This window comes from Lampetra fluviatilis, chromosome 46, assembly GCF_964198595.1.
Source record: "Lampetra fluviatilis chromosome 46, kcLamFluv1.1, whole genome shotgun sequence".
NCBI lineage: Eukaryota > Metazoa > Chordata > Hyperoartia > Petromyzontiformes > Petromyzontidae > Lampetra > Lampetra fluviatilis.
The window spans coordinates 85,516-103,085 of NC_136320.1; the positions used below are offsets into that span (position 1 = coordinate 85,516).

General features: G+C 47.0%; 1 protein-coding gene and 1 long non-coding RNA gene across 2 annotated transcripts; one reads left to right on the plus strand and one right to left on the minus strand.

Moving 5' to 3' along the window:
- Positions 1 to 857: 857 nt before the first annotated feature.
- Positions 858 to 3,959, minus strand: LOC144947587 (uncharacterized). Its single transcript, XR_013640079.1, has 3 exons — positions 3,727 to 3,959; positions 3,433 to 3,567; positions 858 to 995 (listed from the first exon to the last, which is right to left on the minus strand). It is a non-coding gene; the product is annotated as an uncharacterized LOC144947587 (long non-coding RNA).
- A 135-nt stretch (positions 3,960 to 4,094) lies between these two features.
- Positions 4,095 to 15,641, plus strand: LOC144947616 (tax1-binding protein 3-like). Its single transcript, XM_078876823.1, has 5 exons — positions 4,095 to 4,208; positions 10,356 to 10,475; positions 11,392 to 11,469; positions 11,954 to 12,116; positions 13,064 to 15,641. Exons 1-4 carry the CDS (start codon positions 4,167 to 4,169, stop codon positions 12,089 to 12,091), a joined length of 378 nt encoding a protein of 125 aa, XP_078732949.1. The 5' UTR covers positions 4,095 to 4,166; the 3' UTR covers positions 12,092 to 12,116; positions 13,064 to 15,641.
- Positions 15,642 to 17,570: the final 1,929 nt, after the last annotated feature.

Here is a 17,570-nt window from a genome sequence, read left to right on the forward strand (position 1 = left end):
ATAAATGACGTCATTCGGTTTTTTAACGCAAGCGGTTAAGGCTTTAATATTCATTCTAGATTTGAAGCTTTCGTGACTGCAGGGATTCATACTCTTAGTTCTTTCGGTAAAGTCACGTAGGTAAAAAATGAAATAAAAATTAATAAAAATAAAACAATAAAAATCACGACGTTTTTTGGAGGCAACACAAGTCTCCGTCATCAGGTAGGACCGTCACAGCCAGATTAGCTGGTTCTTTCGATAAAGTCACGTAGATATTTAAAATAACAACAATAAAATAATACGAATAAAAATGAAAATAAAGTGAATAAAAATAATACAAATAAAAATGAAAATAAAGTGAATAAAAATAATACAAACATCACGTTTTGATCGCGACACAAGCAATCGACGATTGCAATCGTCGATTGCTTGTGTTGCGATCAATAATTTTTAACCTATCTACGTGACTTTACCGAAAGACCCAAAGAATATGACATGCATCTGTCAATCCATTATCAGTGCCCTACCTTATTACAGACCAATTCAGACCTTATTGGTCACCCCGTACCCCTTTTAAATATCAACGTTTATCCTAGAAAGTCTCCATCACAAGGGAGAAACACAAACAAATACAGTGGTACCTCGGAGATCGAACTTAATTCGTTCCAAAACCGTCTTCGAACACCGAATTGTTCGAACACCGAATCAATCTCACCCAAGGATGCTCCTATTATGGGCCATTTTTACACAAAGTATACAATATTAAAATACCGTACAGTACATAAAAGCATACAAAAAAACAAGAAACACAGTTATAATTAATAGAATAAATGAACATTGAACTTCACTTTACCTGTAGTAAGGAGAGTGGATGGCTTGAGTGGAAGGTGGTGAGGAGGGGAGGAGGAGGTGTCAGTGTTGCTTGGAAGGGGAGTCCCCCTCCATAAAAACGTTGGGTAACTGCCCTTCTTTGGTTCTTTCTTTTCTTTGCCTTTTTTTCTAGCACTAAAACACTAAAGTAAATGAAATTAACGAAAAAGTTAATGGAACGATGTTTTGCGGGTCTGCACTGGGCGAGCGCTACGCGTAAACTGGGTCATTTGCCTTTGTCTCGGTCGCCCTGGCTACGCGTATCGGCCCAAACAGGTTCTTTCCAGTTGTTCGACCTCAGAATTTTTGTTCGATGTCCGGGGCAAAAAATGGTCGAAAATTTTGTTCGATCACCAAATTGTTCGAGTTCTGGGGCGTTCAATCTCCGACGTTCTGCTGTATATATTTTTTGTTAATTTGTCCATATTGAAACGGTTGTACGCCGTATGGACCTGAAAACTCAATTTCCTTGTCCGTGAATACGGGGTAAACCGTATGGGTGGCGCACGAATAACACAAACAAGTCAAACACGTTCGCTAGAGCTGCAATGAAGTTAAAAATAACTCACAAACTACCTGGTTGCGAGAGACCCAACGAAGAAGATCCCCCCGGAGTTTGATTTTCTACGAAGCTGCTCATGGTTCCACCCTAAACCGCATCTACTGCACAAACCATGGCAGTAGATGTATTTATAGTGGAGGAATCCGATGAGCTATAAAGCTCTTTTTCCACAAACGTCCAGTAAGGCGGGGGTGCGTGTCAGTAAAAAAACACGAAAGGAGTGTAAAGCATAGCAAAGGTAAGCAAATCACGACAAAAAACAACTAAAACTCTTTTTAATAGATTAGAAGCGACCTGGACACAATTTTGAACTGCCAGATGTTTTTATTATAAATGCTTTAATTTAACTCACTCTGTCTGTTGTTGTCGTTGTATCCTCAAATATTGTAACTCAATTTTAACCCACTTCCCAATGTGGTATCGACTGCAAACTTGGTATACTTATGTCATACTGATGACAATACTATATTCTATCATTGAAAATGAAAAACATATTTTAAAACATTTTAATTGTCCACGGTAAACTCACGTTGGCTGTAATTGACCACGGTCCCTTACGTTATGGCAAGCTTCGGGGCCACTTCCTGGAGTCGTGGAGTTCTTCCATTACTAGTACGGTACATTTCATTAAAGCGTGTTTTTACAAAAAGTGTTTTTTAATGACTTATTTTTTGGCAAGGACCCTCTGTTAGATGTGGGCCTGAGGCCGACGCGATACTGTTGAATGCACAACACAAAATAATCACGAGCACCCTCGCAGAGGGGTGTAACAAAAGACAGCAGGGAGGCCGTGGGGTTGCTGGATTGTGAAAAAATAATTGTATTGGTTTTGATAATTGTTTTTTTACCCTTTTATCTGGCAACAAAACTGACACCTTTTTTTTACAAGGAGTCATGTTTGCATTGACCACAATACCTGCGGTCGGAATGCAAACAAAAAACATAACTCTGATAATGTATGCACTGTCCTTGAAATTGATTGGTCCACACCCGAGACAGCTTTTCTTAGAGCCTCGTCTCACATGGTGTTGGACCAGATGACGCCAAAAGGCGCACAACTCAAAGACAATGCACCATAAAAAAAATGTGTCAGTTTTGTTGCCAGATAAAAGGGTAAAAAAACAATTATCATATTTTTCTACTGGAAAATGAGGTTCCAATGGTTTATTGGTTTTGTCGATGCAGAGGCAGAAATGTAAATTCCGTACCGTGTTACGCGACGACGTCACCAAACATTTCAGGCCGCGTGTTGAAATTTGACGTCAGAAAGCTTTTACGTGATGATGTAACCTTTACCTTGACGCAACACGTCATCCAGACTCCAGAGTGTTGCCCCGTGGTTTCCGTGAATCTAAATACGATGACGCGTTTACAGTTTAACGTTTCACCGTCTCTCATTACGCGATGACGTAACACCAAAAGTAATACCACGCGATTCGCCACTAAGTGACATGACATCACCGCGGCGCCTGTGCCAGGCCAGGTGCACCTTGAGGCTACCACGTGAAGTGTCGAAGGCTCGCTGCTGACAGGAGGTCTCGGGACAGACCCAGCAGGTGCCATGGATTGGCCGAATGAGATGACCGGTAGATGCACCACCAGCTGTACCCCTTACTGTGCCAGGCTAGGTGCAGGAGATCTTGGGACAGACCCTGCAGGTGCCATGGGTTGGTCGACTGAGATGACCGGTAGATGCACCACCAGCTGTACCGCCTACTGTGCCAGGCTAGGTGCAGGAGATCTTGGAACAGACCCTGTAGGTGCCATGGGTTGGCCGAATGAGATGACCGGTAGATGCACCACCAACTGTACCCCTACTGTGCCAGGCTAGGTGCAGGAGATCTTGGGACAGACCCAGCAGGTGCCATGGGTTGGCCGAATGAGATGACCGGTAGATGCACCACCAGCTGTACCCCTACTGTGCCAGGCTAGGTGCAGGAGATATTGGGACAGACCCAGCAGGTGCCATGGGTTGGCCGAATGAGATGACCGGTAGATGCACCACCAGCTGTACCTACTGTGCCAACTTGATGTATTTTATCCGCCCGGCCCTCCGTTCGTTGTTGTGAGCGTCGCTCCTCTGCCCTCCGTTGTTGTTGGAGGGCGACTGCCTCCAACAGCCAGCAGCAGCAGCAGCGTCCTTCATGAGCCTCCTCCATAACAAAGACACAGAAACCCCGTATGGAATTAACAGACTGTTGGGGCAAGTGCTGTTAGCGAGCACCTATGAAGGCCGGCACGGCACACGAGGGGGTTGGTGGCCAGCACCACGCCCGGCCGCCTTTGTCTCCCTCGTGGCGATGTTTACACACCGTGACAGGTACTCATTTGAGGCTGAGTCGACCTAGGAGAGGCCCGGGACCGGTTCACGTAATCGTCACTGCTGGTGTTGGCCGTGGAGCAGGAATCGAACTCGAGTGGCCGGGTTCGTAGCGCAAAGGAGCGCAAACCACTACACATGACGTAACACACTACACTTGACGTAACACACTACACATGACGTAACACACTACACATGACGTAACACACTACACTTGACGTAGCACACTACACATGACGTACAACTCGCACAGACGGCCGCGCGCGATGACGTCAAAGCGCGTTTACCGCCCTTTTTTGACGCTCACCGCCGATGGTGAACGCGCGCGATGACGTCACGGGTGCCCCCCCCCCACCACCACGCTCGCCCCCCATTAAGTGAGTTGGAGGGTGGAGGCGGTGGTGGTGGCTGGGGTTTGGTTCCCGGCTGAAGATGGCATCGTACACACCGGGAGAATCATTCTCCACAGTCGTGGTACTCAAACTAACGCCGCTCTCTCTCAGTCTCTCTCAGTATGTCTATGTCTCTCTGTGTCACTGTCTCTTTCTGTCTCAGTCTCTCTGTGTCTTTGTCTCTCAGTCTGTCTGTGTGTCTCTGTCTCTCTCAGTCTGTGTCTCTCTCTCAGTCGGTGTCTCTCTCAGTTTCTGTGTCTCTGACTCTCAGTCTGTCTCTATGTGTCTCTGTCTCAGTCTCTATCTGTCTCTCTCTGTCTCTCTCAGTCTGTCTCAGTCTCTGTGTCTCTCTCTCAGTCTCTCCGTCTTTCTCTCTCTCAGTCTGTCTCACTGTGTCTCTCTCAGTCTGTCTCACTGTGTCTCTCTCTGTCTGTGTCTCACTGTGTCTCTCTCTGTCTGTGTCTCACTGTGTCTCTCTCTGTCTGTGTCTCACTGTGTCTCTCTCTGTCTGTGTCTCACTGGTCTCTGTCTCTCTCTCAGTCTGTTTCTCACTGTGTCTCTCTGTCTCACTGTGTCTCTCTGTGTCTCTGTCTCAGTCTCTGTGTCTCTCTGTGTATCTGTCTCAGTCTCTGTGTCTCACGCGACTACGGACCGCCGCTCTAGGCGCGGGTGAAGTCGCCCTCTCACGGCGGCAGGTCACCGTCTCCCCCCCCCCCATGCCAATGGAGGGCGCGGTCTACTCCTCTCTCGACTTCTTCCTTCCCCACGGCTCACGGGGAGATCGCAGAGAACAACAACTTACAATGCTCACAACAGGGTGGTCAGGCCAGATCAGACGTGACCACGTCAGGACTTGATGTCGCCTCCGTCGTATTCGTGGATCTCGGGACACATCGCGTCGTCGAAACGTCGTCACACCACGACTCCCTGTTGCGGACGACCGCAGTGGCTACGCTACTACCGCTGGAGAGGTTTTGTTTTTTAACATTTGTGCATCGTCAGGTTATCCGCATCTACTACCGCCACGGTTTGTGCGGTGAATGCGATTCAGGGTGGAACCATGAGTAGCTTCGTGTAAGATCAAACTCCCCTCCTTAAGAGCTTGATTTAACTCGTGTTGGTTCAACAGGTTAACAACTTGAGATCGTTTTAAGATCAAACTCCCCTCCTCTTAAGAGCTTTATCTAACTCGTGTTGGTTCAACAGGTTAACAACTTGAGATCATTCTAATGGGTACTGCGATATTAACTTTTTGACATTGTTCTGTACTCTCTACTTGCGCGTCGCTCTCATCGGTTTAACACGTGACGGGCGTGGCACGTGTTGGGGCACCCATACTTCACCACGGCTGCAATGCGTCCGTGCGTGTGTGAGACCAGGTTTGTTATCTGAACTGATGCTGGGCCTCCTCTAGGTTGACTCGGCCTCAAATGAGTACCCACTGGGGGGACAAAGGCGGCCGGGCGTGGTGCTGGCCACCCACTACCTCGTGTGCCGTGCCGGCCTTTATAGGTGCTCGCTAACAGCACTTGCCCCAACAGTCTGTTAAGGCTACACGGGGGATCTTTGTCTCTGTATAACTTTACTGATACCGGATACAAGTTTTGGGTGCGTCTTACATACCAGTACATACCTTATTACAGATCAATTCAGACCTCATCGGTCACCCGTGCCCTGATACATCTCAACGTTCATCCCGCAAAGTCCCATCCCAAGGGAGAAACACAAACGAACAGACAAAAAATGTGCCCCTATTCAAACGGCTGTACGCCGTGTGGACCTGGGAACTCAATTTCCCTGCACAAGAATACGAGTAAAACGTACGGGTTGACAGGTATGGTATTACTGAGTCTGAGAATAATAACACTGGTCAACACACTTTTTCTGGCATAAGGTATTCCAACGGTTTTAACGTTACTTTGGGGTGCCGATTCCAAATCTGGCATCAGTTTTTGTCTATCACATCAGGTTTTTGAGATATCAAATATTGCATTTTCAATAAAAACTGCAGAAGAAAAATATTAAATAAATGTGGATATCTACATAAAATGATATTATAAACACACTATCCTAAAAATACAGCACCATATTTTAACACTAAAGCAGTCACCGACTCGCAACAACTTGCAATCATAAGTGACAGAGTTAATTTCGGGTAAAATCAATGAAAATGGGGTATGCCGATAGCATAAAATGAGATGTGATAGAGCAAATCTGAGATTGGTCTATAACAGCTGCAAAAGTCCAGGCCAGAATTTTTTTTTTGTTGACCAGTGTAATAATACCATGTTCGCCACTGGTTTTTAGCCGTGGCCGAGCGCTCCTGCAGCCCTAACCAATGCGTCGCCACTCCAACTCAATTGATGTACTGCTGGCAAGTTACGTCTAGATTTGAACCACCTGTTAAAGTTCCCCCACTGTGAGAAATTCACACGTTGACTTTTTAAACTCTGGGTTGCGTCAATCGAGATGGATTGTGATCAGTGCGGTTGCATGTGGCCTCACTTAAGATGTATTGATTTTGATTTAACAAGGAGATAAACTACAACTAAACTTTATTTTTATTTTACCAAGGTAAGGCCCACTGAGCTATGGAGCTATTTTTCAGAAGCAACTTGGCTATCGCAAATGATAGCTAAACGAAGTGGCTTATCACGTGGAAAATTAAAGCAGCCAAATACTCTAAACGCGTGATGTTGATTCTAAATGTGGAGGGGAAAATCGGAGGACCCGGAGAAAAATCCACACGTGCACGGGTAGAAAGACACGCAAACTCCAAATATACAGCAGCAGGCGTCATTTACGGATCCCTGTTACGTTCTTCAGATTCATTTTCCTCCGTTTAATAACATTTCCATAACGATAGTCATTGTATTTTTTCATTTAATTATCCGTGAAGTCATTGATATTGATTTCCTTAATCGTGTCCGGAGATCCTATTGGGTTTCATTACACCCTATGTAACCAGGTAATCATCTCATTGACATGTTTTGTTTATTAACCAGATGTTAACCCTTTGAGATTCATCACGTTCAAAGCATTTTCGTTGTTGGTCGGGTGATCCCTTTGAGATTCAATATCCTTTTGTAATCCGTTCTGAGCCTATGGAGAGGAATTGAGATTCGTTGACCTTTTTGAACCGTGCATAAGTTCCCTTGAGTGCTCCCTTATTTAACCAGGTGATGTAATTGATATCCATTGTCCCGTGGTCCTTCATCCAGCAGTGGATTAAACAGCCAATGATAATGATGATGATTACCAAATTATCAGATCTTGAAAGCTAAGCAGAACGTAACCTGGGTAGTGCTTCGATGGGTGACTACCACGAAGAAACGGATGATCACAGTCTGTTGTGCGGCTCCGTGGTGAGCATCAGAGGGCAGTGCAACATCCCTTGGACTGTACTTCTATGGTCCCCACTTTCAACCCCCACGACCCGTACGGCGTGAGGAGGCCCTCATCCAGCAGTGGATTGGCAAAAGGGCTGTACGCGTACGCACACACTCGTTTAGTGATATTCATATTCTTAGGTTTTTTCGGTAAAGTCACGTAGGTAAAAAATTAAAATTAATAAAAGTTAATTAAAAATAAAATAAAAATCACGACGTTTCGGAGGCAACACCAGCTTCCGTCTTCAGGTGGAACCGTCACAGCACGATAGCTGTATCTTGATACAGCTAACGATAGCTGTATCTTGATACACCTGAAGACGGAAGCACGATAGCTGTATGTTGATACAGCTAACGATAGCTGTATCTTGATACAGCTATCGTGCTGTGACGGTTCCACCTGAAGACGGAAGCTTGTGTTGCCTCCGAAACGTCGTGATTTTTATTTTTATTTAACTTTTATTAATTTTAATTTTTTACCTACGTGACTTTACCGAAAAAACCTAAGAATATGAATCCTTGCAGTCACGAAAGCTTCAAATCTAGAATCGTTTAGTGATGTTTGTGATGCTCAGTGCTGCATCAGGTTTTACGGAGACAATGCCAAGGGTGTTTGTTTTCATCGTGAAATATTTAATGACGGTCGAATCGGTTGGGATGAATTGTATGGGATGGGTGTGTGAGAGCTGGGGGAGATCTGGTTGCTGTGGATAAGTGGGTTGGGTGTAGAGAGACCATTCGCACCCTCCCCTCTCTCTTTATTGTGGCAACAGCTCCTTGTGTTCAGAGTGGCTCGGCTTACATAACAGTCGTGACTAACGAATAACACTGTCAGAAAATGTTAGTGGCAAATTTCACGATGAAGCATAACTCAATTAACAAAATAAGCATCCTGATAATTATCAATCGTGATCATTCCACCGATTAAGGCCTCCACAAGGCTTTGCCAACTCTTGCGATCTTGCGATGCGACATTCTGATTGTCGGCAATACAGCGGAGTGGAAGGTGGCAGCCTTCACGAGGCCAACTCTGTTAAGTGAGAAACCACGACGAAAATGCCATCAGCGCGGCGACCAATCATCGATCATCGATCTCCCGATCTCCAGAGCAACAACAACACACGCACACTACCACCAACACCATCACCACCACCATCACCACCACCATCACCACTACCAACATTGATCATAGATCTCCCAGCCTCCAGAGCAACAACACAAGCCACGCCAACGGCCCTGTTCATGGCAAAACAGCGTGTCAGATAGACCCCGGGAACAAGGATCCTCCAACTGAACATTGATTGGACTCTCGCGGGCGAAGTGAGATTATCTCGGGAACAAAATGAAGACCTGTAACGTTGATGTCCTGATGCTCCAAGAAACTCACGTCTTGGATGCCCTCAATTCCATTGACACGACTCAGGGATTCTACAGTGCTTCCAGAGTCAGCCCTGGCGTGGCTCTGTTGCACAGTGGAAGAGAAGACTCATTAAAACTTCACGTATATCGCGCACTTCACATCAGCATAGGCATCCCAAGAGTGCTTTTCATAACGTATTTACATCTTAGGATATTTATAATACAAAGCCTGTACATGCCGTTTAGTCTATAATTGACAAAGCAGTGCACCCTGTGTATTGTCATCTAAAATAAACGCTTACATTACAATTAATTGACTACAATTAAGGAATAAGACCGTAAGAGCAGATACCCAGGCTCTCCTCGTGCATGTGCACCGTATTGCAGATGAACTTGTAATAACCTCCCTTTATTTTTCGATTTAAAGCTTTCGTGACTGCAGGGATTCATCTTCTTGGTTCTTTCGGTAAAGTCACATAGAAGGGAAATAATAAAATAATAAAAATAAAACAATAAAATAATTATCAGGTGAAGAACAGGTCTGTCTTCCCGATAGACCTGTTTTTCACCTGAGGACGGCTGCTTGCGTTGTGGCCGAAACGTCGTGAGAATGATTTTATTATGTTTTATTTTTATTATTTCCCTTCTACGTGACTTTACCGAAAGAACCAAGAAGATGAACCTCCCTTTATTCTACACTTGCTGATCCTCGTTTCCATGCAGCTCTGTCCGGTCCGTCTCGCACGCCCCCCCCTCCGCTGTCACTCGCGCACACCCCCCGCATCCGGCACCAGTGCACGTGACCAACTGCTCGAATAAGCCGACACCTTGCCCTCTGCATGCCCGGCATTCCGGGCCCCCGCCGCTTGCACGGTCCGCTCGTAATAACTCCGAGGACAATGACATGGGCTCCACCGCCGTGCCTTGTAATTTGCCGGCCCCCTTGGTCAGCTACTCGGCTGCTGGATGGAGGTCTAGCCACGCCGCACGAGTCGTGCGGCATTGCTTGACCATACTTGGTGCACGCTGGTCGGTGCAGGGCGGGGACCAACTTGGGTACGGGTGCAACCGCTTGTGTTCGAGAACGGTCATAAAAGCTGATGTCACAGAACTACCTCTGAGGTCTCTAAGTGACCTCTGATCCACACAGTAGGTGGCAGCATTTTCTTACCCACTCGGCAACGACATCGTGGTCTTCACATGACACTCAGACAATTATTGTTTTAATTCTTCTGAGCTGGACATGAGCAAATGTGATGTTTGTGTGTATATCCATGGGTGACCAGGCTGAGACGTATGTATGTTGAACTTCTTTCACACCGTACGTAGCTAACCATGCTAATCTGAGGTGCGGTATTCACTGCAATGAAAATTAATGTTCATGACGAGCAGCTGGAACCTGGATTCGCGTTTAAATTCCCTGTGCGCATTGCGTTTGAATAACGCCCCGCGTCCCCCTCCCCACCTGCCCCTGGTGACAGGAGTGCATTGAGGTGCGGAAACTGCGGCAAGGAGACAACCTGATCCTGGGCTTCAGCATCGGAGGCGGCATCGACCAGGATCCGGGCCAGAACCCATACTCTATGGACAAGTCCGACAAGGTCCCTCCCCTCTTCTCCTGAGCCAGTCCTTGACTTTACACTCATTTACTCCACTTGGTGTCCCAAGGCCATATTGTTCAGTACCCTTTGTAAGCGTGTAATCCATGCACTGACTGATTGATTTAAATGATGATCTTCTTTATCGGGCACATCATCCTTTCCGGGGGTCAACAAAACTTGGCACCACTTTGTGGAGAAGTCGGGAGTGGTTGTTTTATGCCTAGACTATGCCCCTGCCATCCTACTGTGCATTTTCCATCAACTGGCTCGGGACTGTAAAAAACGGAGATTAATAATCACGAATTGCTAATTTGAGCAGGAAATTATTGACTGCTTAATACGAGCATAAAATTGTGATCGTGGTATTCGTTTCGTTTTGAATTGTGTTTTGTAATTGAGGCTTAATTTCAGCCAGTTGGGTGCTGGTCAGTGACTCGGAAAATATTAATGCATCCAAGCGCACAGCATCCACCATACTATGTCTGTAGATACAAGTCACACGTCACCTCCCAGTTTACCAGGCACCTGGAAAATATTTGGTGAGAAATTAAGCTCTGGTTGTTTGCGATTTGATCAGCAAGCCCGACAGCCACTGGAAGCGCTGCATTCACCACAGTGGGCAAAACAAAATCAACTGTTGAATAAAAAATAACCAATTCTTATGCCCTTGATCCACTACATGAATGTATGTATTGTGGACATAAGACCTTACAGTAATTAATTGTTGCATAATTCTAACTTTTCCTGGGACTAAAAAATTAAGCAATAACTACACTCCAGAAAAATATGTAATTCTAGAGATGGCTTTCGAGTTCAAGTCTATCGATCATACCGTCGGTAGCTGAAACAATCTCGACTTCTCGCTAAAATACACAACCCTAACCTTGTCATGAACCCATGCTTTCCCCACCCCCAGGGTGTCTACGTCACCAAGGTGGCTCTCGATGGCCCAGCCGACCTCGCCGGACTCAAGATCGGGGACAAGATCATGCAGGCGAGACGACGCGGGTGTTCTTTACATACACAAGACAAAGATCCCCCGTGTAGCCTTAACAGATTGTTTGGGCAAGTGCTGTTCACGAGCACTTATGAAGGACGGCACGGCACACGAGGGGGTGGGTGGCCAGCACCACGCCTGACCGCCTTTGTTTCCCCAGTTGCGATGTTTACACACCGCACCAGGTACTCATTTAAGACTGCGTCTACCTCAAAGAGGACCATAACCGGTTCATGTAATCGCCACCTGGTGTTGGCCGTGAGTAGAAATCGAACTCTGGTAGCCGGGTTCAGAGGCCAGCGCGCTAACCGCTACGCTACCGCTCCCCATTCGCACGCATGCACACGCACACACACACACAATTCGACGAGTGTGCGTTGAGCGCGGAATCCGATTTCGGTCCATGAATCGGGGGCGTTAACTTGACTGACATCGCCGCCACGCCTACCACCACCGCCGCCGCCGCTGCCGTTCGCTGCAGGTGAACGGGTGGGACATGACGATGGTGACGCACGACCAAGCCCGCAAGAAGCTCACCAAGAAGAACGAGGAGGCGGTGCGGCTGCTGGTGACCCGCAAGTCCCTGCAGAACGTCGTGCAGCACGCGCAGCTCTGCTAGGGGTGCCCGCCACACCACCGTCCAGGCAAGTGTGGCCGCGTCTTTTAAACGTTTCGGGTGCACGCCCGAGATGCAACGTTGTGGAGATGAGGGGTTGGTGGACCCGCCTATCGATCTGTGAAACTGCCAAGCCCATTGGGCTACTGCAGGTGGACTGGATATGGCATACTAGATTTGAAGCTTTCGTGACTGCAAGGATTCATACTCTTAGTTCTTTCGGTAAAGTCACGTAGGTAAAAAATGAAATTAAAATTAATAAAAATAAAACAATAAAATCACGACGTTTTGGAGGCAACACAAGTCTCCGTCATCAGGTGGGACCGTCACAGCCAGATTAGCTGCATCAAGTGAGGCAGCTAATCTGGCTGTGACGGTCCCACCTGATGACGGAGACTTGTGTTGCCTCCGAAACGTCGTGATTTTATTGTTTTATTTTTATTAATTTCATTTTTTTCCTACGTGACTTTACCGAAAGAACTAAGAGTATGGAGATGGCATTACAGGAAGTGGGTACTTAAATCCATCTGTGTGGACCTTTTCATGTTATGTTTTGCTGGGTTTTCCATCTTGTACTCCAATTTGGGCAATGCCTGTGCAGTTTTCTGAACGGTTTGGTTTGTTTGACATTGGTATGTTGACTGCGCACCATATTGCCACGGGAAGTTCCGGTAGGTATATTGTAGGGTTGCTTGCCGAGATGTAATTTTTCACGATACGACACCGTGTTCATCTTCACGGATATGCCGAATTATAACAACGACGGGGTTCCTGTGACTTTGCAATTGTAGTTTGTCCAACAGTCGGATGGATCGTCATAAGGGCTGCGCGTGTACATTGCGTTGGGTGAAACCCATCGCTTCTTCTGTTTTGGCAGGAGCGGTCGTCTGAACACCGCCACTGGGACGATGCCTCGTCCGTCACGGTACAAAGTGTGTGTGCGGTGTGCGCTCTCTCTTCCCGTCCGACCACCAGGAGGAGGACTCCCTTTGCAGCAGTCCCGAAAGATCGTCACTTCCACCACGGCGACACCTTCCCCCCTCCTCCCCGACGGACACCTTTCTACAAACCGACTGCCACGCCGCACGTTTGCCCACCACGTGTTCCCAGCATCGCATACGCTTCCCTCATCGCCTGCGTTAAAGCAGGGGGTTGGGGAACCTACGGTCCACGGCTACGTTTTAACCTACCATTTCAAAGCGGGCTCCGAACGGTATTTATCAGTCTCTGCAAGCATCTTAGCTACGCCAAATTGTGAATCAGAGTGGAATATTATCAAACTGGCAACGCAGCACTCCGTTTTCTAAATTTAGCACGGTCACTTTCGTCACTTGTCATACTGCAAGTGCTTGAAGTGTGTGTGAGTGTGGCCACGTGTATAGCCCCGCGAAGGATTTCAAAGGTTCGAATGTATCTCTCGGTCACCCCTTCTTTCGTGGGAGAGGTCTCAAACAGCCGTGGCAGGATGACGATGGTGGTGGTGGCGGTGGCGGAGGCCGGTTTGTAAATCTCCCCACGAGCCACGTTTGTCAGTGGAATTGCTGCCAACTTGTTTACGAAGTAAGTTACGTTTAGTAATTCTGACGAAAATTCCTGCCAGATATTAAAAACAATATTTTAAGTCCTTTTCCTCCCCAATGTTATCACGATTGGGTTGTGCGATTGGATTATGTTATGAGACGACAATCCCATAAGGCTGTACAACCCTTTGTGCTTTAACGGCCCATTTAAGTGAATTTCACCGAGCTACATCTGAAATCTCCTTTAAACTGTAAACTTTTTATTTTACCAGGTGAGGCCCACTCAGCTGTATAGCTCTTTCGGAAGCGACCTGGCCACACAATAGCTCAACAAAGTGGCTTATCACGTGGACATTTATAGCAGCCAAATACTAGAAATGTATATTTCTAAATGTGGAGGGAAAAGCCGGAGGACCCGGAGAAAAATTCACCCCACCCACGGGGGGAGCGAGAACACGCCAACTCCAAATATACAGCAGGCGTCTGGGTCTGGATCAAACCCACGACCTCCCGTATATCCGGCGAGGGAGATAACATCTCGCACCCCTTGGTCCACACAGTAGAGGGCGTCACTTTCTCACACGCTCCACCATACGAGTGTAATATCTATCACGTGATGCTGCTACTTCTAATTCATAGCTCGAAATCGGTCATGTAAAGTGCAGACCCAAATTTTGTTGTAATTTGTTGACCAAACTGAAACGCATCATCTGCACTACACTCGTGACACACCCAGTTTGTTCCACAGATGCCTGACACCTCGACTCGAGTCCAGCATCTCAACAGGGGCTGGCTCGGTGCTCTGACATCTGCGCCACCCAGCCTTCATTTTTGACAGACATTTTATACGAGAGCAAAGTGATGGGGCACAATCTGCAATCCTCGTGATTCTATCTCTTCTGCACCACATTCCGTGGCCCTGGTGGGAATTGCTAACACAGTCTGTCCTGAAGAACACGTTCCTGAAGAACTCGGCGTTATGGAAAACTCGCGTTATAATAAATAATATATAATATAGGTTAAAGCACAGTCCGCGATAGCACGTGAGATGCGTACGCAGGCTGAACAGACAGAGGTACGTGGGTAGCATCTTGAAGCATCCAGCAGCATCCCGCCTTGTGCGATGCTATGACGAGGCATCCGTCACGACCGATTATTCCTACTCGCACAACATAGTTCCATTCACTCAATCGCGTTATATCCATCGCGTTGTATCCAATTCGCGTTGTGAAAACAACACGCGGCGTTGCGGCAAAACAGACTAGTTGTGAATTATCCCAGTGGATGGCGGCATCGATCACAAAAATGTGAGCAAAGTGACGGCGTCCGCTCTGTAATCCTTGTCAGCCGTAATGCACGTCTCTTTGCCTCCGCCGTTTACAGGCTCCATGGGGCAAGCAGCGCCTTGCTGTGGCAAACGTGCAATCGGTGTATTTCCCCGCAAAGAAAAGCGTCACGTGTTTTGCCCCGTGACCGGGCGTGAAATACGAAAGGCCTTCCTCCACGGGTGGGAACGGAACCCGTACCGTTTTATCCTTGCAGAGCGTACAAAAGAGAAGTGCCTTTTCTTACATCTTTCCACCTGCCTGCCAGTTCTGATATGGAGATTTTCTCACTTAGAACACACGACTACCGCAGCACTGTTGCACTGAATGACGGTTATGTAGATCGTGTGTGTGTATGTGTGCGCGTGCGTGCGTGCGCACCCAGTCTTATCACTGTTAATTTGAGGGTACAGCATCATCGTTATTATCATGGACACCAGCATCCACATGATCATGTCAGTCATTACTGTCATTGTCAACGCTAAGGTCTTCATTATCAGCGTCATCATAAACATGGTCATCGTCAATGTAATCATCATCATCGCTGTGGATTGTGGCATGAGTTCCATTACACATTGCATCAACATTTATTACGTATGAATTGAGGTTATATAATTAATTTTATACCGACAAATACTGTACACATTGAATGTAACCTAGTTTTTCTTTAAAACAAAGCAATAAAATGTGCTGAAGTTTTCTTCCCGAGGTCCGTGTATGGTTTCTTTTTGAACGGGGCAGAAGTGGTCTTATGTTCACTGAGTGCCACGGTGGCTAGGAGATGTTAACTACCTTTCCTGGTATACAGGAGGTCGTGGGTTCGATCCCAACCCTGACGCCTGCATATTGGAGTTTGCAAGTTCTCCTGGTCCTCTGGTTTTCCCCTCCGCATTTAAAAACATGCGTTTAGAGTATTTGGCTGCTACAAATATCCACACCATAAGCCACTTCGTTGGGCTATTGTGTGGCCAGGTCGCTTCTGAAAAAGCTGTATAGCTCAGTGGACCTTGCGTGGTAAAATAAAACAAATACTTTAGTTTAATTTTTCGATTTAAAGCTTTCGTGACTGCAGGGATTCATCTTCTTGGTTCTTTCGGTAAAGTCACGTTAGTTCAGGGTGTCTACCCACTCCGGTGAACAAGCTTTTCTTTCCGGGTTTACATCGCAAACGATATCTTTACGATTTACAATTAAGCTTGAAACCATTCATGCATTCGATATTCATGCTTTGGCGTTTGAATCGCACTCGTGCAGTTCGCCTTTAGCGTCCTTCTGGTCTCTCTTTGGTCTCTAGCGCCGGTGAGACAAAGCCATGAAAGAGGCTCTCTGGTGTCGGCCAATCAGTTTGAAGGACAATTACGCAACGTCAAAGCATATTTGTTTGCACGTTTTGCCACAAGTATGTGTGTGGTTAATGCACAATCGATGCATTGTAATGTGTGTCGTATTTGGTGTTTGAGCATCTTGACACCCCTTGTATTATTGCCATAAACGGTAAAGCCCTTTTTCATCATCTCGATACTGGCAAAAAAAGGGTCCGATAGACCTTAGCTGTTGTTACTCTGCTGCTGTATCGGCCAATGCTGTGACGTTGCCTGCTGTTGCCGCCTCTAGTTGCATTAGCAGCTGCCCCTGATGCTGCTGCTCCTGATTCTGCTGCTGCTGATGCTCCTGCTGCTCCTAATGCTGATGCTGCTGATGCTGATGCTCCTGATTCTGCTGCTCTTGATTCTGCTGCTGCTCCTGATGCTGCTGCTGTCACCGTTCACCGCAGGCGCTGTCAACGCCCGTGACGCTGCTCGTCTCCTGTGATTTTAATTAAAAAAAGGGCGCCGCCGCCGCCGTCTTCTCTCCCTCTGATCCTTTCCGGCCCGAATTAATCAAAGGAAGCAAATGCGGAAGGATGAGATCAGCTCGGCTGGCCAGGCAGGGCCACGAAGATCCCCGTTTGAGTCGCGCCCCCAACCCCCCCTGCCCCCCTTTTGTCGCTCCTTTCGCGTGTGTCGGAGCACAATGAATGGATTTGTTTTGTTTTGCCGCGGTGCTCGACTGCATTCAGTGTGTCGGGCCGAAAAGGAGGAGCGCAAATTTTTGAGTTCACCCTGGTTACTCTGCGGCCCGCGCGCGTTGTGGAAGAGCGGCTTCCGATCGGGAGCTGCGAGTTGTCTTCCCGGCACCGATAGCGGAGACGGGATGGGGGGGTTGGGGAGAGTTAATAACACTTCTCTCCGGCTCTTTCAGCTCGCGAGTAATAACGCGATGGGAGATCGAGTGACCTCAAGTCTGGCTCTCGGCACGATGTGCATCGCCGCACGAATTCTGCAATTGCAAGTTTGTACCCAAGAGGGTGCATTTGCGTAGTTCAGATTGCGGGGGCACTGAAGGACTTCAATCGGACGTTTATTGGCATTCATTTCTACGACGGCAAGGTCTGACAATGTATTCAGTACAGTGATACCATTGGACGAGGGTCATTCAAGGTGAGCCTGTGCGTCGTCAAAATAAAAAATTTGAACGTGAATTAAACAGACCCTATATTTCTAGATTTGAAGCTTTCGTGACTGCAAGGATTCATATTCTTAGGTTTTTTCGGTAAAGTCACGTAGGTAAAACATGAAAATTTATAAAAATAAAATA

Excerpts from the sequence above, each read along its gene's own strand:
- LOC144947616 (XM_078876823.1), top strand. The coding sequence starts at position 4,167 with ATGGCATCGTACACACCGGGAGAATCATTCTCCACAGTCGTG. Across the intron at positions 10,476-11,391 it reads CTATGGACAAGTCCGACAAG|GGTGTCTACGTCACCAAGGT; the intron begins GTCCCTCCCCTC and ends CCCCACCCCCAG. Across the intron at positions 11,470-11,953 it reads TCGGGGACAAGATCATGCAG|GTGAACGGGTGGGACATGAC; the intron begins GCGAGACGACGC and ends CGTTCGCTGCAG.